Source organism: Peromyscus eremicus, chromosome 3 (assembly GCF_949786415.1).
Source record: "Peromyscus eremicus chromosome 3, PerEre_H2_v1, whole genome shotgun sequence".
Lineage (NCBI taxonomy): Eukaryota > Metazoa > Chordata > Mammalia > Rodentia > Cricetidae > Peromyscus > Peromyscus eremicus.
The window spans coordinates 40,678,979-40,704,539 of NC_081418.1; the positions used below are offsets into that span (position 1 = coordinate 40,678,979).

Below are 25,561 nucleotides of genomic sequence, written 5' to 3' on the forward strand. Positions count from 1 at the left end.
CAAGTAAGAGCCCTCTGAAAAGGTTTATAACCTGGAACGTGTGGTGCCCGACATGACAAAAGGGCCATTTGCAGATATGATTGGGTTGTAAGTCTGGGGACGGGAAGACCACAGTGGGCCCTTGAAAAAGAAGCCAGAATGTAAAGTCCAAGTAGGCTGGAAAGACAGGAGGAGTGGACGACACTGTGCTCTGGCTTTGAAGGGCTAAGATGAGGCCATAGCCATAGACTTTAGGCAGTCTAAAGAGCTCTCAATGCAAAGGAATGGATTCTCCCTGGAGCCTGCAGAAGAAATGCAATTGGAAGCATGAATCCTAGACCTCTGACCTCCACCACAGTAAGATAGGAAGTTTACATAGTCTTAAACTATAGAGTAGTAACTTGTTACCACAGCAACCGGAAGCTGGTGCACTTAGACCTTGCCAGGAAGAAACCAGTGCCTGCTGGGCTGAAGCTGCAGCCAGCAGAGCAACATCGGGGCCTGTGATGAGAAAAAAAGGGGCAGGGGGGCTGGGCACAGAGTGCTCAGCCTGTGACCTCACCCTTGGCTGCCCTGGCACCCTGACGCCTGTCAGCCCGTGGTTATATGCATGACCGGACCCAAAAGGGATCCTTGTGTAGTCAATGCTGTGCCAAAGGTGGGGGTGTGGCAAGTGGGCTGGTGGCCAGGAGAGAGCCCAGTCAACCCCAGGCTGCAGGCAGGAGGCTGGCAGAGGTGGGACACACACTCTCTCTGCTGTACCCCAGAACTCCCTTTTTTTTTTTTTTATCTGTTGCTGAACCCTCTTGGCTTTCCCTGGGAGAGTGTGAAAAGGGACTTTGGGGCTGGAGAATGGGAATGAGGTCACAGCCTCAGCTCGGTGGCTGAGCAGCTAGATGGCCTTGGGCAGATGACTTTGCCTCTCTGAGTCTGTATCCTCCTCTAGAAGGGAAGTCACATTCTCCACTTCACAGGGTTTTATAGTGTCATAATGCATGTCCACAGTTCTGGCACAGAGCAAGCCCTGCTGGTACTGCCTCTATTCCCATCATCTTTACATGATCCTGAAGTGCCCTCCGACACAAATCAAAGCTGATCTCTCCTGCTAGGTGCCGAGTTCTTCAAAGGACTGTGGGCTCCGTCCATCTCTGCATCCTCAGCATTTCTATACCTACTGGTAGGTATCTGGTGAGGAATGTGCTTTATATGTTCACTCGCTTACTTATGAGTGACAGTGTTTTAGAGATACAGCCATATGAGGAGAGCAGACAGCATACATATAAACAGAGTGTGTTTGTGGTGTGTTCTGGATAGCAATAAAGAAGAAAAAGAGGACAGGGAGGGGAGAATGGGTAAACTCTCTCTCTCTCTCTCTCTCTCTCTCTCTCTCTCTCACTCTCTCTCTCTGTGTGTGTGTGTGTGTGTGTGTGTGTTGGGAGGCCTATCAAGGCACCCCTGGAGTAGACACCTGCAGGAAGAGAAGGAGTAGACAGAAGAGAGATGTCTGGGAGAAGTAGACAAACAGGCCGAGTGGGCACACAGGGCAAGGAGAACTCAGTAGTTACCAAGGTCTGCAGTGTAGGGGGCAGATCACAAAGGGTCTTGAAGGTCACAGTAAAGAGCCTGGCTTTTATTTTGAGCAGAAAGAAACCACTGCAGGGCCTTCACATGCTCCAACGAACATCTCAAAAGGGTCAACCAATTGCTGTGCTTAAAAGGCTCTAGAAGGAGGCACTAGCTGGAAAAAACTAGGTCCACGGCTGCAATGCAGGTGAGAGGCATCATGGCCTGGGTGGTAGAAGAGACGGGAATAGACGTGACCCAACGGGTTATATCAGGAGGGCAGAGCCGAGGGGGCTTGCTAACGGATTAAATATGCGTGTGTGAGGAAAAAAGAAGGGGGTCTGGGAAGTATGGTAGAGAATTACACATGTCAGTATGACTGATCCTTGGGGTGCCCAGACAGTTCTGTGAAAAACATTTCTAGTTGGGTGTGTAGTGGTATTTCTGGACAAGGTTAACATTTGGATCCACAGCCAGCCAGGCTGACGGCTGTGTGAGCATCATCTAATCCCAGAGGAGCCGAAATGAAGAACACCAACAGAGGCTGAGTAACAATTCACTCTCTCAGCCCGCTGTCTTCCAGCTAAGACACAGGTCTGCTGCTCAAGAACTTTAGCCAAAATAGTGAGTGCTCGGGGTCTCCACATTGCTGGTGGCACCTCACGCTTTCTTCAATCCCTAATATCATGGTTCCTTACTATAATTCTGTCTCTAGGTCTGCCTCCCCATCTCTGTCTCTCTGGATAGAAATCTAGAGGATGGATAGTCAGACACTTAGGTACATAGATCATTGGTTTTGTTTCTCTAGAAAACTCGGGTCATGCATGAGGTCAGAAGTTCAGTACTGGTCATGTTCAGTGTGAGATGTACGGAGGCAGTGAGATGAGGCCTTGGCTGAGTACAGACCAGATAGCTGAACTGACCTGAATACACCACCTCTGTCTCTTGGCTCATTTGAATGTGGTTTTCTCCTCTGGGCAGTCCTCCATACCTAGCCCTTAGCCTCCTTTCTTCTCTTTACAACAGCTGTAGTCTCCAGCTTTGGGCTCTTCTTGGAGAGCTGTACTGTTTGAGAAAGGTCACATAACCTCTTTGAATGCCTAAGTCCCCTTCCCTCCACTTCTAAGGTTCTTTGATATAAGGGAGGCCCACTCACAAAAGCAGAGACCCTGAGCAGAGGGCCCCCATTCATGGCAACAAGGACAGAACTGGATTGGGAGAGCCGGTATCCCGTTCATCTGTACACATCCTCTGCTCTGCTTTGCTCTTGGTTTCCCAGCAAACCTCACTGCCAGCTACCCTAACACTGCTGGGATACTTCACACTGCAGTAAGGCAGAAGGGAGCAGCCACACCCAGGCTGGCCCAGGGTCCGACTAGCTGGCGACTGGAAGCTACTTTCTCTCTCTGAGTTTCATTCATGCCAACCATGATAATGGACTCTGCATCACTGACTCGTGTGGTAGCTGAGGATATGACACCCCAGCAGGCGCTGATGGGGTGTAATAAACAATCGTATTAAAGAGGCTTTTCCTCATTCTTCTGGGCTGCCCCAGCTAGCCTCTTTCCGAGATTATTCTGCTCTCCGTGCTCTTTCTGTCCTTCAGAAGCCAAATTTACTATGGACGTCGGCAACCAGGGAATGGTTGTCAAGGGCCGGGCTTTTAGCAACGCTGTCTGTTGCCGTGGAAACTTGTCCTCGCTGGGTTCCCTGGGCTCCCAGCAGTCGGTTGGTTTTGGCGCCATCTGCTGGATAAAGAGCCACACTGCTTCTGAAGCACCCAGACCTGGGCGTCCTATCCCGGAGCAGGGACCGCTCCGATTCCGCGCCATCACCTCTCCACAGAAAAGTTCTTTACTCCTTTTGCCCTCAGATTCCTCTCAGGGACCGGAGGCTTGCAACTTGGCCTCTGTGGACTACAGGGAGGGTTGGAAGCCATGTCCTTCCCTACAGCGAGAGAGGAAGCAGACCCGCGGAGTGGGGTCTGGAGGAAGTCCCTCCCCTTAATTGATTTTCTGTAGTGCGGAATCCGCAGTGCAGACTTGGATTTTGCTTTTCACTAGCCTGCGTTTGCCAGGAGGGTGCAGCCAGGATAGAAATGCTAGAGTTGGAGATGGGTGACTGACGGTTGGGGTCACAGCAAGGTCCTTATGTAAACCCCCCTTCCTCCCATCCTTCTTCCAAGCCATTCAGTTCCTGGTGACCTAGTGGGACTGACTTCCCTTTCTTCTCCCTGGAGAACCTTCTTTTCCCAACAAGACAGTTGCCAGATGAACCGCCGGAGCTCAGTTCATTCTGCCTCACCCCTGACTAAGAGAAAGCAGCAGACACCTGCTGGGGAGACATGGCTCCCAGGTGATCCGTGCTGAGGAAGCCCCTACCCTCTCCCCGCCCTGAGATAAGCCTGTGTGGAAGGTGCAGTGTAAAGTGGGTTATCTGAGATTCAGGGTCAAGAGACAGAGAGCCGCTGTGCCTCCGATGAAGGCGCTTCTCTTTCTCAGTCGTTATCACCAGTAAGGAAACTGAGGTCTGAAGTGGGGGAGAGTCTGGGGTCTATCTGTCCCAACAAAACACTGTACGCTCTGCCCAGATGCTCCTGCCCACCTCTAGCTGAGCTGGGAGCAACGGTGGCAGGCAGCGGCTCAGAAGCTAAAAGGACAGAGCAGAAGACGGGACCAAGGCACCCCCACCTTCCATCCTAGCTGAGCTAGAAGAAAGTCAAGTCTAGGAGGGTGACTCCTCACTCCTCAGACGAAGGGCTTGCTATGATACAACAGCTGTGTGTTCCAGCCTGTCTACCCCGCCACTCCTTCTGACCAGACTCTGCTGTCAAGCTCTCCAGATAAAGGCCAAAAGGGTCATTGTGGGCGTGGAGAGGTAAGGAGGATTGGTCTTCCAAAGCCCTAAGTCCTGTCTGTATGTGAAGCTAGGCTCAGATCCTAGGCCTTCCAAGCCAAAGGGGGATTTGACAGAATAAGGACTCAGTCTAAGGCAGAGATAGGAACTGTCCTACATCCCCATGGCTGAGTTCCTCTTCCTCTCTGGATCCCCTTCCCAGATGAGAGGAGAGGGCTGGGAGAGCGATTGAGGGAAGCAGGTCATTCACAGGAGCCCTCTGGGATGGGCTATTTACTCCCTGATTGATACTAGGACCATCTAAGTCGAAATGACCCTTAGGGGAGAGCTAGCCCAGGCCATTTGAAATCTCCTGTTCTCAGCTCTCCAGGGGGGACCAGAAGCAAGGAATGCTCATACACCTCCTCCATCTGTCCCCACAGTACACATTAGATGGCCAAAATGCTCCTGGCTGAGATGAAGGCACTGTGGGTCTTCTGCTGCTCCACACGCCCTCTACTGAACATTGGGCCTTCCAGAGTCCCTGGCACTGCCCCACTCATCTATCCTTGCTGGGGAAAAGGCCAACAGCCAAGGCCGAGTACCTGTAGGTCTACCTGGCCTGCATTTTCCATGCCCATGCTGGGGCCTAGTTCAGATTGCTCAGGGATTGGTGTTACTTTGGGGGACCTAGGGCACTGGCTGGCTGCCCAGTAGTGACATATGGTCTCTCCCTGAATGGCTGCACCTTCACACCAATGCTGTTGCCCACAAAGTGAGGTCCTGAGGTGTTACTGCAGCACAGTCTGATCTCTGATAAGCCGAACTGATGACAGCAAAGTGAGAGGAGCCCTAGGCCATGTAGCACCAGAGAGTGCCAGAGAGAGGTGCACCTGCACCATGCCAACCAGGCTGGACTTCTGATGAGCACTGAGTTCTGCTGATCAGGCACTGTCCCCAGCTGCTTCTGAATATCTGCTTGTTATGATCTTCCTTCCCAGAGCATCTGCTTCACTTGAGTATTGACCACGGTGACTGGATTTACTGTCTGAGTGAGCATGTCGTCTGGGTTATCCCCTAGCCCCTCCCTAGTCTATTCTATCACATGATCCTTTGGTCATGAGCCCATGGGATAAGTGCTGAGTTATCTGAAATTGTCTTTCTACCACACATGCTTTGGAAAGTCTCAGAAATCATGCTCTTAGAAGCAGTTTCCCTCTACAGCAGTGATTCTCAAAGTCTGCTGAGTATCAGAAGCTGGGGGCACAATGTCCCACTCAGTGATCCTGAGCTTCTGGGGTCTCTATTGGCTCCCTGGAATAATCCGAAACATACTCACTGTGATGCTTAATCTATTTGCCCGCCTGAAGAGATCTGGAATCACTCTGGAGATGGGCCTCTGGGTATGTCTATGGTGGATCATCTTGTTAATTGAGGTGAGAAGACCTGCCCACTGTGGGTGGCAACATTCCATAGGCTTGGGGGTTGCTCATCACTCCCCTCTTCCTTATTAGGACCCTGCTGTTTGGCTTCCCCACCATGATGGACTGCACCTGGGACTGTAAGCCAAAATAAACCCTTTCCCCCTTAGGTTGAGAGCATTTCATCATAGCAAGAAGAAACTAAGACACCTACTGAGCATGAACTTCTAGAAAGGTCAGCCAACGCTAATAAACTCCAGACCATTGGGGCTCACCAGCTTGCAAAGTAACCTATTCTAATGCCAGCTCTATTGGTCAATGAGATCTAATTCAAAGGGAAACTCTCCCTTTGATCCACTCAACAGCTTGATTCAAAATGAACTGGTCTGATATGTCTAAAAGGCTGGACCTCCTTCCCATCTCAATGGATGGGACATGCTGCTCCTGTAGAGTAACCTCATTTAGTCCATCCCCTCATCTTTTACCACCTTATGGGATCCCACCAGCTAGGTCACCTTTGACTATTAGGTGCCCACAGGGCCACAGACCTCCAGGGCACAAGGCCTCCAGGGATTCTCTGGGTAGTTCCTGCAGCAGCTCTGAGCTCAGCCACCTTGCTAACCCAACTCTCCTTCCCAGTCCTGAAGGTGCCACAAAGCCTAAAGCCACTGTAGCAAAAACCTGGTGCAGACTCAGGGTTTTTTTCAACAGTATCAGGCCCACAGCCAAAGGGCTGGCTTCCTGCAGGTGGGGCCTGGGTGGGAGCAGCCATTTTCAAGGTATGTCAGCTGGGCCCCATGGTCATCACAAGAGCACTTCTGGATCATTACCACACAGCAGGATCTTTCCTACCCTCTGATCTTCCCTGCTGCTGGGGCATTCCCAGGACGTCCTCCTCTCTGCCCATTTGCATGGTGACTATGCCAAGGTAGGGCAGCCTTGTAACCACTGCCAACCTCTACCAGCAGCGTCGTAAAATGATGTGAATGTCTCAAGACCTCTCAACTCTAGAGACCTGGTCTTCCGTCTGGGTTGTCTGAGTAAGCTGCGCTCTCCTGCTAGAATATCCAGACATGTTTCCAGAGGGTGTTCAGAAACCTTTGGAGAGCAATGTCTGTTCAGCAGGGAGATGGAGGCTCCACACAGTCTTGAATCACCGTAAGCAGTGGTAGTTCACCCATCTATCTGCCTTGTTCCACTGGTGAGGCCATAGGTCTTGAGTGGTCAGGGCCCCCTCCATACCCTGCCCTCATCTGTTCAAGGTTTCTGTGATATTTCTCAGTTGCAGGAGCTGCTAGACAGCTTCCTTGGGCCTGGGAGACTTCCTATCCTATGGCCCACCTATCATATGGTACACGCTCAAGTGTATCCCCTCCTCATCTTTCTGGAGAGGCCAGGCCCTGATGGGACTCCCAGTCACTACCAGGACAGAGGCCAGCCACCCTGTGGTCCAAGGACAGAAACAGGATGGTGGAGGCATTGATAACTGCTTGATGTATTCTGATTATTTAATAGACAATGATGCAATTGTGACCCCAAAGTGTGCAAAGTTAAAGCCTTCAACTGCAGCTGAGAGGAGAGGGCAGGAACGGTACACCTGGGGACGATGGTGAGTCAGGAATGAAGGGCAGGTGGTCCTAATCAGGCCCTCCCCCGGTTCAGAGATGGGGTAGTGGGCTGAGGAGCAGGGCCCATGGGAGCCTCGAGCCAGAGGAAGGGGGCAGAGACCTCCCCCTGGCCTAGGTCCGGAACCCAAAGTGCCACATGGCTGAGGACAGCAGTCCAGGGATGGGCCAGAGGCAGGGTCAGGAGAGCACCATTTCCTGGGGGGAAGGGGGCAGCGAGAGAGGTGCCCTATGGGAGAAGCCAGGAGGGGCCGCCTTCCCCAGGGGTCAGAGGTGGACACTAGGCCAGAGCAGGCTGCAGCGAGGAAGACCTGAGGCAGGCACAGGGCCTGAGAGCCAAGGCTGGCTGGGCTCGGGGGCTGCAGAGGGGGGAGCCCAGAGGAGCTCATGGGGGCAGCCTGGCACAGGGAGCTACCTGACTCTGTGGGGTTGCCCAGAGAAGGGCCACAGTCCCCTCAGGGACTCCACTCCTCTCCCTGGAAAGGAGCTGGGGAACCCGTAGTGCAAATCCGTGGACCACTCAGTTATGGAGGGAGGCTGTTCCTGGAGTGGGGCCCCGGGGTTCGCTCCCTCCACTGCCGTGGACTCCACTGCCGTCCTCAGTACAACCGCTTCTCGTAACTGCGGAGGCAAAGTGAGGGAACTAAGAGAACGTGCGTAGGCCCTGCTCCCTTCCCAGCATCCTCTTGCCCAAGGCCCCCCGAGATGCGGGAGAGGGCGAGGAGCTACAGTGCTTGCCTCTCAGCCAGGGGGCTGGAAGAGGCAGAGGTGGTCCTGGACCATGCCAGTCCCACAGAGCGCGCCACGCTCCTTCCAGCCACCTGAGTGGACTGTCCTCGGTGCCCAGGAGGGAGAGACAGCTCAGGAAAGCACAGCCATCCTCATGGAGCAGACTTCAACTAGTGCAACCTCTGGTGCCCCGTTTCCACTGTGCCCCCATGAACGGTGACTCAGGCCCCTCATAACGGGGTAGCCCCTGGCCTGTCATCTCTTGGTTCCCCAAAACGAGACTTATGTTTTGGTTGGATGAGGGGCTTTGGTTGGTCTCCTCCGCCATGGTGCTGGGAATTCGGACCAGAAGGGTCCTACTGGGTCTGGGTCCCAGGATTACAGTCCAGCACTACCGCCCCGCCCACTTCCCATTCTCCCAGCCCACGGCCCACCCAGACTGCCCCTACTCTACTCTACGGCTGGCCCCGGCAGCGCAGTTACTTACACGGCAGAAAGGTATAGCTATGGGAGGGTAGGGCAGAAAGAGAGACAAGTTAGATGCCCGCCTACGCTCGGGGGGACGTGTCCTCTTGACCAGGGCGGGATGCGTGTCTACAGCTACTGCTGCCAACCAGCTCGGCCCCCGACCCACAGTCACGCCAGCACGGGGCCTGCCAGCATCCGTCTCTCTGCCCGTCTCCCCACCACAGGGGTCATGCCCCCATTTTCTGCCTGCCTGCCTGCCTGCCTGCCTGGGGCCACCACCAGCAAGAGCCCAGCACCATCAGCCCCTGCTACCAGCCACCAAGCTTCCTGAGCAAGCAAGATCTAAGGAGCCCGGATGGGGCTCGCAGCCATCCTGCGTGAGTGAGGGCACCACGGCAAGGTTCCAGGGTGAACTGGGCCCTGTAGACAGGGTGACAGAGAGGCCACACGGCCCCTGGGACCTTCGGGCTTTGAACCTGTCCAACACAGCATCAGCCAGCGGCTGCCACCAACTTACGAGTGGAGGCCGTGCACGCCGCCCTCGATCTGGGCCGACATGGTCCGCTTCTCAAACTTGAGCTCTCCTGAGTACATCATGGATCTGGGGAGGTGGGCAGGTGAACAGGTCAGGAGCACCCCCAGAAAAAAAGAAAAAGAAAAAGAGGGAGAACGAGGGAAACCTCCCAAGTCCCTCCGCTGCCCCCTCAAGTTACAACACTCACCGCAGGACAGACAGACTTTGGGCCCCAATATCCTGGCAGCCGTGCTGGATCCCCGCTATGAGGTAGGGCACAAACTTCTGAATGGAGCCTTTATCCTGGATGGAGCCCGAGACACCCTGTGCGATCTTCACCTTATCGCCTTCACTGCATGGAGGAGGGTGGAGAGGCTGAGCCCAGAGGCCCAAGGCTCAGAGGACCCCACCCCGCCTCTCCAGGGTACAGTCAGAAAGGATACCACCCAGGAGGATCCCCACAGCAGCTGCAGCCACATGCTAGGCAACAGCAGAGACAAGGTGGCCTCCAGGTCAAGTGTCCCAGGCTCAGGTCAGGTCAGACCATCTGCCACTAATGCGCGTGCGTGTGTGTGTGTGTGTGTGTGTGTGTGTGTGTGTGTGTGTGTGTGTATGAGTTTCTAAAACTGGGGTACTAGGATGGCTGACATCTGAGGTCCAGGGCATGGAGGAGTTCAAGAGCATGAAGACAAACCTGAAGTATCGCTTCTGGCTGCTGCTGCTCTTCTCCATGGCGTCCAGAGACCCCATGCCCCGGTACTTCTTAAGCCTCACCCCATCCGAGAAGAAGTATTCGCCAGGGGCCTCCGTGGTGGCAGCCAGCAGGGAGCCCATCATCACTACAGAGGTGGAGGTGGAGGGATCAATGCCTCCTATTCCAACTGTCCCGTTGGCTCTCAGCCCCACCTGCCCAATCCAAAGTGCCCCCCTCACCTGTGGAGGCTCCAAGTGCCAGGGCCTTGACCACATGGCCCACGGTCTGGATGCCACCATCAGCTATTACCGGTACCCCAAAGCGCCGGGCATACTCAGCCACCTTGTAGACGGCAGTGCCCTGGGGTCGGCCGCAGGCCATCACTGGGGATGCACAGGACAGACATGAGTCAGTGGTCCCTTCTCCTTGTGTCTGTCGCCACGCATGGCGAAGGGACGGGGAGAGATGATGTTTCTGAGGTCTAAGGCAGGAATAGTAACAAGCAGCGGGGGATGTCATTCTAGGTACCTAAGTCACCCACCACCAACAGCATCATAAGGGATATGGATTCAGGGGATCAGTGCCAGCCTCCAGGAAACAGGATCTCAAGACTGGTGGTCTCTAGCATCAGCTGCTCGGAAGGTACAGCTCCCTGTGAAGGAGTCCTCTGCACTAGCAATTAATCCCATAGTAAGGTTCTCATGGCCTCCTTTGGTTTTGCTCTCATATTCCTTCTCTCTCTCTCTCTCTCTCTCTCTCTCTCTCTCTCTCTCCTCCCTGCCTTGAGGTTCCACTCTACTATTACACATGGCAATGTGGGTTTATAATATCCCTAGATGTCCGGAGACATGTTTTCTTCACACCTTAGGCATGATCTGGTCACAAATGCAATCCAAGCCCTCAGCTGTCTTCCGACACACACCTTATAGAAAGTGTAACACCAACTTTGGACCTCCAGACAGTGTCTCCACAACCAGGTCTGAAAAGCAGGTTGGTCTACTCCAAAAACTCACATGCCCTCATCTGTCTACACCACCTGCCTCTTCCCACAACTATCCCAAGACAGGGTAAAGCTTGGGCATGGGCCATCCTGAACCCATGTCCCGAGAAAGGCCTAGTGGAGCAGACACTCATGTATCTACAGAAAAAAAAAAGTGAGCCTGTGAGGCCATCATGGACCAGGGGGTTTCTAAACGGCAGGCCTTCCTCCTTCCCCCGTGGGTACCCACCTTCCTGGGTGATGCAGATGGAGCCACAGCCCATGCCCACACGAAGCCCATCCACACCAGCATCTATCAAGTTCTTGGCCTGGGCGGCTGTCACCACTGGGGATGGAGGAAGCAGACAGAGGAATGTGAGGATAGAGCGTCCCCACCCTGCCCAGGAACATCTAGGGTCTTGTTCTATCTCCCCCAAACTAAAGTGCTAGGCCCAGCCCATGCTACCCCTTTGCCCCCTTTGCCTGGAACAACGTCACTGCCCAGGAGTTCTGAAGGACTGAGAAGGGCTACCCTGCACTCACCATTCCCCCCAATCACCTGGAGGTGGGGGTACTTCTGCTTGATATAGTGCACCATGGCAATCTGATACACTGAGTTCCCCTGGGATGAATCCTGTGAACAGGGACAGAAAAGCTCAGGCTAGACAGCCAACTCCCCCTCGCTGCAGGGGGGTGAACCCCTGAAACCCTAGGAATTAGGAACCAGAGTACTCTTCTTTTTCTGGAAAGTTACTCGACAACTCTTAGTGGATTCTCTCAGAAGGGCCTGTTTTGCCTGTCATGAAGCTTAACAAACACCCTACATTAACTCATAGGGGCATGCCGTTCCTACTTCCTGCCCAAGTCCATTCCCATGACCAACAGATATTATGAGCCTGCCAACTCGCTGGCCGAGTGAAATCACTGAACTGCTCTGAGCCTGTTTCGTCACTGGGAACGGCAGCTGTAACTCAAGGAGCTGCTGCCTGGCCAGTGGGGGCCTCTCAGTGAATGCGAGCTGTAATTATAAAGGGTAAATAAACTTAGATGTGAGGAGAGCCCTTGGGGGGAGAGCACAGTTTGTTCTGGGCTCTACCGTTAGCCTAACCCTGAGAGCAGAGCAGCAGAAAGAAAAGCGAGGTGGGTGGCGAGAGCTCGGCAGGGGTGTCCGGGACTCGCAAGCCTGGTGCACAGAAGCCCACCCCCTCCTTACTAGCACTATGACGTCAGCGCCAGCCTGAGTGAGCAGGTCCAGGCGGTACTTGTCATCTTCGCGGGTACCCACAGCTGCCCCGCACAGCAGCTGTTTGTGGGAGTCCTTGGAGGCCAGAGGGTAGTCCCTGTTCTTCTTCAGGTCTGTGCGTGCAATGATGGCTACCAGCTCATCTTGATCGTTGACTATGGGCAGCTTCCCTGGCCAGGAGGAAAGAGAAGCAGGTGTCGGGGAGGACAGGAGGATGGGATGAAAATGGAACCAGAGACCACTGAAGTAACTAAATCAGCCACTAGGTGACAGTACCCACCTCTGGACCTCTTCCCAAGGGACAGGAAGCAAAGAACCTTCCCAAGCAAGCAAGTTCCTAAGGCTCTTCCTGTCCTGGTGCCTGGATGGTACCCTGACCCCTGAGCTCGGGCAGCCTCTCACCTGCAGGGCTGGTCACAGCACAAAGGACCCAGACAAGGCACTATGTGAGACTGATGGCCCTGAGGGGGGGGACATGGGTCCTCCCTGCCTATTACAAACCACAAAGAACTCTCCACAGGGGACCTGGGGAGCAATAGCCCCCAGGGAGGTAGTGAAAGTTATACAATTTCCCTATCAAATAAATTTAACTGCAGGACTTATCATGACTTTGAGAAGCCTATTGGTAATTTTTTTTTCCTTCTTTCTTTTTTTTGGTTTTTGACACAGGGTCTCACTACATAGCTCTGGCTATCCTGGGACTCAGTATGTAGACCAGGCTGTCCTCAAAGTTATAGAGATATCCACCTGCCTCTATCTCCTGAGTACTTGGATTAAAGGCACATGCCACCAAGCCTGGTTAAAAGGGTAATTTTTTGAGACAAGGTCTGATTATGTAGCCTTGGACTTAAAATCCTGCTTCTCCCTCTGAAGTGCTGGGACTACAGGCTAAGTCATCATGCCCTGCTCCCGTGTGCAATTCCTTTTTAAACTGTTTGTGTGTCCCTCCTTCCAACATCTGGGTCCTTGGGATAGAACTCAGGTCATCAGGCTTGATGGCAAAGGTCCTTACCCACTCACTGATCTACCTTGCTGGCTCTCATGTACAATTGATTCTTTTACACAGGATGGGAGATGTACAAAGTAGCACTGCCCAGATTTTTGTTTTCTAAGGGATAGAACCTGGGGCCACATGAAATACAAACTCAGCCTTTTCCCAGACTTTGGAGAACAGGAAGTTCTTTTATTATGGCAAGTACCTCTCAGGACTAGTTGGGGAAAACATACCAGGAAGACACTGAATTAGGAATGCATTTCTGTAAGCCAGGAGCAGAGTATCAGGGATCCTGCTCCATGCTGCCTAGGGTTATTCAAGTTTTTCCCTAGACCTAGTGTCATTACTGGGCCAACATGAAAGGCTGGGAAATAATGGAGTCCTACTGTAGAGGAAGTGGGGGCTGGGATGTCTACTCCCCGGTACCTTTCTTGCTGCGCTGCAAGATCTCATTTGCCTCTTTCAATGTCACACCTGCTGGAGCTACCACCAGCTCGATCCGTGGCGTCATCACCTGTGGGGCCAGGAACATTTGCCTGCAGGTTGGCAGGTGAGAGAGAAGGAGCCAGGCCTCCCTATGGTCCCTGGTCACAGGTACCAGTCTGGGACCCCTGAGGGTGGAGTTCCCTCTGGGCTGCCGCTCTGCATTCCCTGCCCTGCAAGCACCTCACTGAGCAGGGTGGTGTGGTCCTTCTCAGCGAGGAAGTCGATGTCTCGGGAGGTAACGATGCCCACCAGCTTGCTACCCATGGTGCCCGTAGCGGTGATAGGGATGCCAGAGAAGCCATGTCGTATCTTGGCCTCCAGAACATCGCCCACGGTATGTGAAGGGCTCAGGACCACAGGGTCTGTGATGAAGCCTTGTTCAAACTTCTGTAGGCAGAAGAAAAGAGCTGCAAGAAATCCAGAGGTGGCATGTAGCCTGGCCACCAGGGACAAAGGGGACCCTGGTGTGCCATTGAGAAGCCAGAGCCCTTGTTAGGCTGAGCCCATATTCCACTGCGAGGAAGGGCACCTAGGACCCACATCAGCTACCTAGAGGACGAAGCAGGATGCATCTTTTTGAGGATGGGACCAGTACTTGCCTTGACCTTTCGTACTTCATTGGCCTGGAACTCTGGGGTGCAGTTGTGGTGAATGAAACCAATTCCTCCCATGAGCTGGTATAGAAAGAAAGTACAGTAAGAGCCAAGGGCAAGCCTGCTCTGTCCTGTCCCTTTGCACAGCCCATTCCTATTCAGTCCTCCTGCCCACCCAGGCCAAGAGACTCACAGCCATCGCAATGGCCATGTCAGCCTCTGTCACGGTATCCATGGGAGAAGAGATCAGCGGTGTCTTGAGTGTGATCTTCCGGGTCAGGGCTGATGTTAGGTCCTAGGGAAGGAAGCATGGTTCATTGAAGGGTTTTATCAGCACTGAGCAAACTTGCCAGCATCTGTATCCTGCATAGGACGGGCCCTGAGGGCACAGCAGTGAGCAGTACAGCTCTCAGGGAGCTGACCATTCCCCTTAGAAAGACAGAAGACGTGAGGCACATGGACAAGGTCATCTCAGGGGGGATGAAAGCCACAAGTACCAGGTCCATAATCCTGAGATGAGGCAGGAAGATAAGGAGTTCAAGGCTAGCCTCGACTAATATTGAATTCCAGGCCAGTCTGGATTAGGAGACCAAAAAGAATAGTAAAGAAGAGAGGGAAGGAGGGAGGGAGGGAGGAGAGGGGAGAGGGGGGAGGGGAGGCCAAGGCCAAGAGACACTGGGAGCACAGTGAGTGGGTTCTAGGGGACAAGGCTGGAGGCATGGGGAGGGCCAGGAAGGCACTTATTAGCCATATTAGAACATAAATGGCTAAGGGTCCAGAGCTCAAGACAGGGGTTAGGATAGTTAACACAGGATGCACATCCCTAATCTGAAGATCCCAAATCCAAAATGCTTTAAAACCTAAAGTGTTTTGAGTACTGACATGATCCAAGTGCAGTGTTCCACACCTGACCTCACATGACAGGTCACCTTCAAATGCAGACAAAAGACTGTATAAAATTACCTTCGTGTAAGGTGTATATACAATATAAACGAATTTTGGGTTAGATTTAGGTCCATTCCCAAGACTTCTCACTAAACATATGCAAATGTTCCCCCCAAAAAATCAAATCTAAAAATCTAAAAACACTTGGTCTTGAGTATTTTGGATAAGAGACACTCCACCTAAACACATTTGCAGGTTGTCTGCCTACACATGGTATATAAGGCTAGACACCATGAACTCTTCTGAGATTCAGGCCAATAACTACTGATCTAGTTCCCAAACCCTCCAAACAGATCCTGGTTTAAAACTTTGGAGCCTTACCGGCCCCTGAAGTACATCACAGAGTATGCACAGAAACCTGGGCCCGTGCCTACAGAATCACACCTTCTCTCCCCCGATGCCACAGCAGTCACCACCTTCCTGACAAGAGGCCATAGGACAAGGAGACCCTTCATGGCTAGGCAGATGTCTTTCTAGCTCTTCCTAGCAGCCAGACCAGCGTCTGGCACAAAGCCAGGATGCTCAGTAAACTTGGTTAAACTAAGAGGCCAGAGCAAGAAGCCTTCCTGATTGCTATCAGAAGGGAACAACCAGAATAGCTCAAATTTCCCCCAAAAAATCTGTCTAGGTCAGCTCTATACACACAGGCTAAGCCTGAGTTTCCCCAATATATGAACGATCCAGGCACATGCAGGCTCTCCCTCAGGCCTTTTGTGAGAATGGACAGGAACAAACAGAAATTATAACAGGAATGGGTGTTTAAAATGGACATGAATCCAAGATAGAACCACTGCACTTTTTCCTAACCTGACTTCTCAGACTCCTAACTAATTATTCATTGATTTGGCTCATTGCTAGCCCCTTGTGGAAAGCAAAGCATTGTGTTTGCTTGAATGTGTCCAAAGTCCTCCCTGCCCATCCCCCTACCTCAGTCCTACTCCTTCAAACCCTCTTGCCAGTTCTGTCCATTATGGGTCAGTGCCCAATCACTGAACACTGTATTCAGTGCCCATAATTTTAGAGCACAGTCCTTGCTCAGCATTTCAGACAACAGCCGATCCTCATTGTCTATATAATAAAGCAGCCACTCCCAACTTCTTTCCTCACAGGGCCTTTTCTGAGCCTACGCTCCAGCTTCTTCAGTGACAGAGCATCCTCTAAACCTGTGTGAGGCTGCCACTCAAGACTCTCCAGGATCTCCCCCCAGCCCAGACACTCCATCAGGAGTAAGCCTTTGCCCTGGGTGCCTGTTCCCCCCACGACAGTAAGGGTAATAGCCACAGCACATTCCCAAGGAAAGCCTCTCCCACAACCTGCCCTCCCTCAGTCGAAGGAAGAGGTGCTTACCACTTCATCAGCTATGAAGTCTATGAATCCTGGGAGGATCAGGAAGTCGCTGTGAAGACAGATGAGAAGGACTGGTGGGTGGGATGCCCAAAAGGAGCAGGGTCTGTCACCCTAGGGTTAATGGCAGCGTGGGGACGGATAGAGGAGCAGAGAGGCTGGAATCCACTGACCCTGCTGTCCCATCATCGGGAGCCTTCCTCCCCGCACCCCCATGATGTCCTGATGGCTTCACCCTCAAGAACTACAGTCAAAAACAGCAGGTCTATGGATCTGGAGGTCACCCAGAGTTTGTGAAAGGACACAGAGGTTCTCTATATGGTCACACACAGTAGACAGAGTGCATGCCTTTGAAGACTGGCTTAATCTGCTGTTTTTTAATTTTATTTATTTATTTTCAGACAGGGTCTTGTATAGCCCAGGCTGGCTGGGTTTTCTGCTACATAATACCGAGCTCATCCTCTTCTTTGAGTGAAGTAATTAGAGACACGTGCCACCACACCTGGCCTCCTTTCTCCCTTTTAAACAGTATTTCACTATATTACCTAAAATGACCTTGAATTTAAGATCCTCTCGCCTCAGCCTGCTGAGATGACAGGTATGTGTCATCATGCCTGGTTTGAGATTTCTGTCTTAACAGGTGTGGTGATGCATGCCTTTAATCCCAGCATCCAGTACTCAGGCAAAAGCAAGTGGATCTCTGAGTTTGGGGCCAGCCTGGTCTACAGAGTAAGTTCCAGGCCAGCCAGTAGTACAGAAAAATACTGCTTCAGACCACCACATGCATGTCATACCACATGCTAGCATGTCTTCTCTCTTCCATACATACAAACAAGGTAAATAAATAAATGTAAATTAAGAATATGATGCAAAGTAAAAAAAAAAAAAAATTCTGTTTTGCCAGGCATTGCACACCTTTAATCCTAGCACTCGGGAAGCAGAGGCAGGCATATCTCTGTGAGTTCGAGGCCAGCCTGGTTTACAGAGTGAGTTCCAGGACAGCCAGGGCTATTTCACAGAGAAACCCTGTCTCAAAAAAAAAAAAAAAAAAACCCTTCTTAGTCCTCACAAAAGCAAACAATAACTCAACACAGAAAACAGAACCTGGGTGTGGGGGCTCATTCTTATAATCCCATCATTTAGGGAGGTAGAGGCAAAAGGATAGGGGTTAAGGTCAGTCTGGGCTACACAAGATTCTGTTTCAAACAAAAACAAAACAACAATAGCAACACACACACACACACACACACACACACACACACACACACACACACACAACCTCAGAGAATCTGCATTGATGATGTAACTTAGCAACAGAGCATTTGCCTATTATATGCAAGGTCCCAGGCTTGATTCCCAGCACCATAAGATAAAAAGAAAACACAGAATCTGAACATAAGTTTGCAATGCACTATGACCCAAGCACAAGCCAGCACACCACAGGGCTGGGGCTGCTGAGTCACACAAGGTTCAAAGCAGCTGGAGGGACCCCAGAGAGCTGAGCTCAGGGCATGTTCTGACAGAGCAGACGCTGAGGCAGGAGCAACCAACACATATGGGAAAGGAGAGCCGGAAGGCCACACAATCAGGACCAGTCAGAGCACAGCGGCTATCAACAGGAATGTGCTAACAGTCAGGTGAAGCCTAGGAAGGAGGAACAGGCCCATGTGGTACTTTAGGTACACACTGCCGCAGGCCAATGATGGGCAGTGGGCAGCCTTCTTGAAGTCAGAGCAAGCCTCAATGGATACACTCCCAAGCAAATGCCCCACACTTCAGAGACACTCGGAGCCCAGCTAAGCAAAGCAGGAGGCACTTCCTGTGCAAGACACAAAAGTCACAGGGCAGATATGAGTACTGTGATTAATTTGCTGCCAGGCCTAGGAAGAAACTGAGTTGCCCTGCAAACTTCCCTAGGAGACCAGTAGAAATCCTATCAACGGTCTAGCCCCCTTTCATCATCAAAGACCACCAAAGCAGCAAAGTATTTTTACCCCACCTTGACCTCCCTTGTGGATCACTTAGAGGCCAGAGAAGAAACACTGGAGTCTGAGGCCTACTAGCATTTCCTAGATATAATCATTCCTCACCTGTGGGCAAGCAGGAGGGCACCCTCCTCGGGAGTGATGGGAATTGAGTGCCAAAAACAGGAATGCTTATGAGCCAGGGTAGAGATGACAGGTGACAGACTACAGATACTATTGGCTCTCCAGCACTACTCTGCCCCAATCAAGGGTTCCGATGCTCCTTCCTGGCAGGGACATCGTCCTGCAGCCTGGAGGCACAGTTAGTGCCAGGCCTGCAGAGAGAACTGGCCTAGGGCCCACAGGAAAATGCAAACTAAGCTTGAGGCAGACAGGTAGGTCTCTATCTTTCTCCAACAGGCCACGTGGAGTGGGCTTGAGGGGTAGGCACGGAATATTCACGGAGGGCACCAGTCCCACCCTGTGGGCAGGTAGAAGCAAGTGGAAGGAGAGAGATGGACTGGTCACAGAAAGAAAGGGCCATCCTACTGCCCAGTGGGGCTCCTCCTGGGGGCTAGCTACTATTCAACCAGCTGCCTGAGATGGGATCCTGAGACCTCTCTGATTTCACAGTGAGGCTTAAGGAAGGAGGGCATCCTGGATCCTGCTGGTTTAAGTCTCCCTAGAACGGCCACTTCCCGCAGGTCCTAAGGCCTCTCCAGGGTGGCCAAGATCCTCAGGCGAAGAGCAAGGGGGCAGGGTGGCCTCCGATCTAGCCAGCTATCAGTCAAGGCTCCTTGGGCAGTGATGTCGCTGTGCCACGTCCCTCTCTATTCTTGGCGCGAGCCTCCTTCCTTCCCTTGCCCAGCCCCCCACTGGGCCCAAGTCACTCTTATTGGGTGAGGGCATTAGGGCGTCAGCGAGGGACAGCCGTGCACGTGTGGGGCGGAGGCCAGGGATCGCCGCCGGGCGGGCGGCGGGGTGCGCGCACCCAGGTGGGGCCAATGCCTGTGCTTACTTGTAGGTGAGGCCGTCGGCGTTGGCGAAGAGCTGCTGCGCGGTGAGCCCATCCTCGGGCACGTAGCCGGTGCCGCCGCTGATCAGGTAGTCCGCCATGCTGCTGGGAGACACGGCGACCCGACATAAACGCCCGCGCGGGCCACCCCGCTGCCACTGCCTCTGCTGCCGCCGCTGACGCGCACCGAGGCCACGCTGCCGCCGGGGGCCGGGGGCGGGGGCTGCGGCTGCGGAGGGAGGCCCCGGGCGCCGCCCTCCTCTCCAGCCCCTCCTTCGGGGACCGCTGCCTCCGCCCCTCGACGCACAAAGGCCCTGCCCGGCTCGCACAGCCACCGCCGCCGCCGCTGCACTCCAGCCCCGGTCACCCGCAATGGCACCCTGGCTCTGGCGACCAGGGCGGGGGTTGCAGGCAGGATGTAAGACCAGAGAAAGAGGGGAGGGCAAGGCAAGCGGAGACACGCCCCCTTCGCGGCTCTTCAACCTGCGCCCTAGAAGCAACCCCAGCTGTGTACCTCACCGGGTTCACCCCTAGCCTGGGCCCCTCGGGCTACAAAGCCGCGGCAGGCGCAGTTTCTCATTACCAACCCTAGGGGTACCTCTAACATGGCTCTGCCTTTCCCCAGTATTCATTCTCCTAACCCTGATAAAATCCCAGCACCCTGAAATATCAGTCGGAACTCACAATTCCCCAACACACAGATGGGCCCTGGACCACTATCCTTGCTCCAACCCCACGCAATTCCTAAGGGGCAAGCATTTCTTAACGACGACACTCTGGACATTTGAGAGGCTTTGGAGTCCTCTGCAGTCTTCCAAAGTATTTTTCATAAATGAGCGCGTGTACTCCATAGTCTATTAATTGATCATTATTGGGTCTCCTCATGCATAGGTGCAAGGCCTTCAGTTCAGAAGGGGAAGGGCTCTATTCCTAGTCCCAGACTTCACACACACACTCACACTCACACTCTCACACACACAGAGAGACAGAGAGACACAGAGAGAGAGAGACAGAGAGAGACAGAGACAGAGACAGAGCATTCATCCTCAGCTCCTGGAAGGTCTAGGGACCAGTCTATAGAGAAAAATTTTGTTTTGATTTGGGATAGTAATAGGGGTGGGATAGTAATACGGGGAAGGTTCAAATGCTTGGGACCTGGCATAAACAAGTATACATACAAACAAGGACAGAGGCAGGCAATTTAAAAAAAAAATGCCACAGAAGAACTTCAGTGGTCAGTTCTGGGTGGCTAACAAGACCCAGATTTCAATCCGAGAGACAATGAGATTAGGTAGCAAATCCATTCACACGGAGGGAGGTGAAAGTAACCAGAACTGTCATTGCTACTCCCAGATCAATAGCTTCCACCAGCCTGGCCTCCTGAAGTTCCCACAGTCTGGAAAGAAAACTAGATGGGAAGCAGACACTCTTCCCCCTGCCTTGAGGGCTGTGTGGCTCCTTCACTCCCCATCCCAGAAAGGCTGGGTTTGTTTTCCTCCCAACAGTGTGTTCACAGCCAGGCCCAGGGGAGCACTGGCTTCCAAGCCACCGGGCTCTCTAGGGTACCCAGCCTCCCCAATGGTGCCCCCGGGACCCTGCCAGGAAAACATGGGCTGTTCCATCCCTGTGCAGAGGGAAAGGAAAGTCTCCCAGAGCTCGAAGTATTATAGAAGATTTGCAGGTGTCATCTTGGCTCTTGGGAGGTGGGGGGTAGTATAACAGACCCCCATCTTCCCTCTTCACCAGTGAAGCCCAAAGGACAGGTCCTGGTGGGAGCTCTGGAGGCCCTGGAGCATCAGAGAGGAGACCCCTGGAGTACTTGGCAAAGTCAGTACTGGTACCCACTTGCCACGATGCCCTCTGATTCTCCAACACTCACAGATTTACTCTAGAAGTCTAGGCCGTCTAGGGAGCCAGCACTAGAACCTCTCACGACCAGGAGTCAGAGCAGTGACACCAGCCAGAGGATAAAAGAAAGAGCCACCATGTCAGCCACAGTCTCTGAGCATGGCCTGCCCGAGTGGTCTCTCTGGGTTTCTAAGGAGCCTGCTGTGGGCCACTACTCCTTATAGCAAGAGTCAAGATTGGCTCTGGTTCAGGTTAAGCCAAGGCTGGGGCCCAGGACAGCAGCTGAGTTCTACTATCTCAGGTAACTTTAATGGGACATCTGCCCCAGCCCAGGACTTTGGGCCCTAGAAGAGGTGGCTGGCAGGCTAAGCTATGGGGAGGGTCACCTTCCCAGTGATTACAGACTTCAGGGCCCCACTCTCCGTCCTGCTTTGACCTATGTCAGAGCTCCTCATGACTCTAAGCTGCCAGGCTCAAGGCTGGGTTAGGCTGTCCTTTTCTAGAGACTTAATCCATCCCCCTGGCTTCCCTCCTCCCTCTTCCTGCAATTCCCCAGCTGCTTCCTCCATGGGGAGGAGACACCAGGCAACCAGTGGGTCTCTTCAACGCAAGGAAGGGCAGCTGGTCCCCTGAGACTCCCCACCTCACAGCTTCAAGGGCAGGGGGGCAGGTCCAGGCCAGCTGCTTGTGGGAATAGGGGAATAGTGTCCAGCAGGGCACTGAAGTTCAGGCAGGCAGCCCAGAGGACTCTATCTGGTCTGAGATTGTTTAGAGGAACAAGATTTCCAAACACGTTTAGGGGAGAAAAGGTGATGAGAACATTAGCATTGTTAAGCTGGGATAAGAGGACATGGATCACCCAAGTTCAAGCCAGAGAGCAATAACCCTGGATTCAAGCCCAGCATTTCCCACAGAACCCTTGCCCCTCCCTACAGCCCCAGGTTGGTGGAGGCAGCTGGTGGTCTAGCCAGCAGGTTTTCAATCTACTGCCTGGCCAGGGCTTAGGTTTACATGGGTGGAGGGGGGCAGGAGGCTGTGGGGTTGGCACTGGCCCAAAAGGGATGCTCCTGGGGGGCCCAGGTCTGACCTCTGAAATAGCATTCTAGCGCGGCTTCTCTCAAGCACACAAGCGCGCGCCTTGGCCTGCTTCCGCTCACACAGTAGCACCTCTCTATAACCTCGAGGCCTCCCACCTGGATTTCTATTATAGAAAAACGGATGGGGGTTGTGTAAGCCTAAGTCAGTTCTAAAGAGCCAGCCTACAAGAGCAAGAGGGGCTGGGCTTGGTAGCCCCTAAAGCCGTTAAAAGTTCTTACATAAGCTGCCAGACCCTGGGCAGAGCTACCTGGCTAATTCCCCAGACCACCCTCCCCCCAAAGCCCCAGCTGCCAGGTCACCTCCCCAAGCTGCTGAGCACCAGCAGATGGGGTAGAGAAAGAAATCCAAATCCCCTGGACCGGAAGGACAGTAGGATTGCATTTCAAACTGCGATACAATCCAGAGATTAGTCGCTGTCTCTTTTTTCAGCTAGTTCCCTTGAGGCTCAGTTCGCTGCCCCGACTCTTTCTCCAGGGACCCTCACTCATTGCCTTCCAGAGCCCTGCATGGGGGTCCTGAGTTTTTTGAAGGAGTGAGCAACTGCAGTCTCATTGATCTCAGTGCCTGGTGAGGAAGAGCAAGTCCCTTCACCTGGTCCTAGGGAGACACTCAATCCGGACACCCACACCTACTGAAGACAGTTCTAGGAAGAAGAGCAAGCTGAGGAGGAAGCAAGGTTGGGCTGGGGACTCCAACAAGCACTATTTGTACCCCAGAGGTCGGAGCCACTTGCAGCACGCGTAGCTGAGTGTTTAGTCTAAGTCGGATCCCGAGATAAAATTTTAGGGAGCGATATAACAACCTGCGCCCTCTCCTCTGCTCCCTGGAGTAACGCAGCACCGAACTGTCTGCACAGTGCCCGCCTGCATCCCCCAGCCAGAGTCAGGTGTACGGCAGTCTAACTGCGTCTGGGGAAGTTAGAGGTGCAGGCGGTGGAGGGAACCTGCCCCTGGCCTCCCCCGCAGCGCCACCGGGTCTCCCGGAGCTGCCGCGCCCTCCTCTGCCGCCCGCCCCGGATGCGCCCGCGCGCTTTGCCCTGGGCGTCACCTCTCGGGCTCGTAGCCGGCCTGCAGCAGGCGGGCGCTGTACCGCTGCGCCGCGGTCTCATGTCCCGGGTGTTGCCGGGCTCCCGGCTCTGGAGCAGCGGCGGCTCCGCCTCCCTGCAGCGGCGGCGAGAGCAGCCCGGACTCCGGTGGGGGTGAGAACGGCTCCTCCATGCCATGCGGAGGCCGCAGCTCTGGGCGGCGGGAGCCTCTCCGCGTGGAGGCTCCCGGGCCAGGTTGGGCAATAAGAGCCCCGGTCCGCCCCGGGAGGGGGCGGGGCCTGCTGCAGGAGGCGGAGCTCAGTGTTTGAGGGCGGGGCTAGGGCGGAGCAGCTTGGGGGGTCCTGGAGTCCACCGGGCTCCGCCCTTGGCACTGCCCTCTGTCAGCCCCTAGGCGCCGCCACAGAGGCTCAGAGTAGATGGGCAGATGGCTAGGTAGAGCAAGGAGTGTGTTCTCCCAGGATCCAGCTGAAGAGGACCTCCTCTGAACCCTGCCTCATCGGAGGACAAGGAGGGCAAAACCGGGTGAGGATTCTTAGGCCTTCTATGAACCACTAATGGCATGGCCTCTTGGAGCACTTCCAATCATAGCCTGCAGTCCTGGGCAAGGGAGTGGGGGCACTCCATCGAGGCCTACCTATTCAGACAACCCCACCTCAAATGAGAGAGATTTCTACTGTTACCCGAAGAAGACAATCGGGCTACTGGTTCCTGAAGGAAAAGACCCTAGTCTTGTCCTGCTGGGAATACCCCTTAGGGCTGAGCACAGAAGGTACTCACATTTGCTCATCTGCCGCCTAGAAAGCACTTTCTGCATCAGCTTTGTTACTAGTTGTCAGCTTTCACAGAACAGCTCTCCAGGAAGGCAGGGAAGAGAGTTACTGCCTTGGGGCAATTTGTTTGAGGAGCTGGAGTAGATAGAAAACAAACAGCTGACAGTTCTTACACTGAATACGTATTCAAACGTCTGAGGAACAAATGATAAACACTGGACGATCTGGCGATACTAAGATCCATTTCAAAGAAGCAGAATCATGGCCTTTATGCTGGCTAGTTTTATGTCAACTTGACCCAAGCCAGCTCCACACTTGGCGCCTCACTCTGTCCTGCCCCTATCTGAAAGGAGGAAACCTCAGTTGGGAAAGTGCCTCCCTAAGATCAGGCTGGAGTGCATTTCTTTTTTCTTTTTTTTTTTTTTTTTTTTTTTTGGTTTTTCGAGACAAGGTTTCTCTGTATAGCTTTGCGCCTTTCCTGGAACTCACTTGGTAGCCCAGGCTGGCCTCGAACTCACAGAGATCCGCCTGGCTCTGCCTCCCGAGTGCTGGGATTAAAGGCGTGCGCCACCACCGCCCGGCTTAATATTTTTTTTCTTTCTTTCTTTCTTTTTTGGTTTTTCGAGACAAGGTTTCTCTGTATAGCCCTCCCTGGCTGTCCTGGAACTGGCTCTGAACAGGCTCTGTAGACCAGAGCTGGCCTCTAACTCAGAAAACCTCCTGCCTCTGCCTCCCAGTGCTGGGGTTAAATGCTTGGGTTAAATGCTTGTGACACTCTGCCAGGCTTGTTTCTGGTTTTATTTATTTTTATTTTTATTTTTTTTACGATTTATTTATTTATTTATTATCTATACAGTGTTCTGCCTGCATGCCAGAAGAGGGCACCAGACCTCATTATAGATGGTTGTGAGCCACCATGTGGCTGCTGGGAATTGAACTCAGGACCTTTGGAAGAACAGCCAATGCTCTTAACCTCTGAGCCATCTCTCCAGCTGGAGTACATTTCTTAATTAGTGATTGGTTGATCCTGGGTTCTATAAGAAAGTAGGCTGAGCAAGCCATGAGGAGCATGCCAGTAAATGTGGCAGACCAACCGCCACTTTTACAATCCAGGGTACTCTTGGGTAGGGAGAAGTGAGAAATATTAGACAGAAAGAGAAGCCTAGACAACAAGAAGAAAGACAGGAACACAGGATAGCCTCAGAAGGGCCTGGATCCTTATCCACCAGCCCAGAACTTTATTCCAAAGGGCTATTTATCACAATGCCAAGGGGTGGAGCAAAAGACCTCCCCCTTGCTCAATACAGCCAAGTGTAGACCCTTCCAAACAGCTGGTACTCAGGCCCATGGTCCAATCATCCTCTTTATGCAGACATGCTGGCAAAGCCACCAGGAAACCTAAATAGGCT

The 25,561-nt window shown here is 53.2% G+C and overlaps 1 protein-coding gene and 2 long non-coding RNA genes across 6 annotated transcripts; 2 read left to right on the forward strand and 1 right to left on the reverse strand.

Annotated features, from left to right (window-relative positions):
- The first annotated feature begins 1,031 nt into the window (after window positions 1-1,031).
- On the forward strand, window positions 1,032-6,239 carry LOC131905725 (uncharacterized). Of its 3 annotated transcripts, none has more exons than XR_009378030.1 (3): window positions 1,032-1,156; window positions 1,623-1,750; window positions 5,969-6,239. It is a non-coding gene; the product is annotated as an uncharacterized LOC131905725 (long non-coding RNA). The 3 variants fall into 3 exon arrangements; XR_009378028.1 differs by lacking the exon at window positions 5,969-6,239 and adding an exon at window positions 4,133-4,653; XR_009378029.1 differs by lacking the exon at window positions 5,969-6,239 and adding an exon at window positions 2,822-2,940.
- A 1,042-nt stretch (window positions 6,240-7,281) lies between these two features.
- Impdh1 (inosine monophosphate dehydrogenase 1) lies at window positions 7,282-23,595 on the reverse strand. 2 transcript variants are annotated; one of them, XM_059257463.1, is made up of 15 exons: window positions 23,385-23,595; window positions 19,395-19,496; window positions 16,416-16,464; window positions 14,317-14,418; window positions 14,130-14,204; window positions 13,711-13,917; window positions 13,471-13,558; window positions 12,021-12,220; window positions 11,351-11,441; window positions 11,058-11,153; window positions 10,068-10,211; window positions 9,829-9,973; window positions 9,343-9,486; window positions 9,138-9,221; window positions 7,282-8,044 (listed from the first exon to the last, which is right to left on the reverse strand). In XM_059257463.1, the coding sequence occupies exons 1-15, from the start codon at window positions 23,552-23,554 to the stop codon at window positions 8,023-8,025; spliced, it is 1,719 nt and encodes a 572-aa protein (XP_059113446.1). In that variant the 5' UTR covers window positions 23,555-23,595; the 3' UTR covers window positions 7,282-8,022. The 2 variants fall into 2 exon arrangements, with proteins under 2 accessions (XP_059113446.1, XP_059113445.1); XM_059257462.1 differs by lacking the exon at window positions 23,385-23,595 and having other exon boundaries at window positions 19,395-19,544.
- LOC131906734 (uncharacterized) lies at window positions 9,760-12,655 on the forward strand. Its single transcript, XR_009378189.1, has 4 exons — window positions 9,760-10,470; window positions 10,697-10,818; window positions 11,644-11,840; window positions 12,162-12,655. It is a non-coding gene; the product is annotated as an uncharacterized LOC131906734 (long non-coding RNA).
- Window positions 23,596-25,561: the final 1,966 nt, after the last annotated feature.

Coding starts and splice junctions, on each gene's coding strand:
- Impdh1 (XM_059257463.1), bottom strand. CDS start 23,554: ATGGAGGAGCCGTTCTCACCCCCACCGGAGTCCGGGCTGCTCTCGCCG. Junction 19,497..23,384: donor GCCGGCTACGAGCCCGAGAG/GTGACGCCCAGG, acceptor CGTGTCTCCCAG/CAGCATGGCGGACTACCTGA. Junction 13,559..13,710: donor ACACCACCCTGCTCAGTGAG/GTGCTTGCAGGG, acceptor CTGGCCCCACAG/GTGATGACGCCACGGATCGA.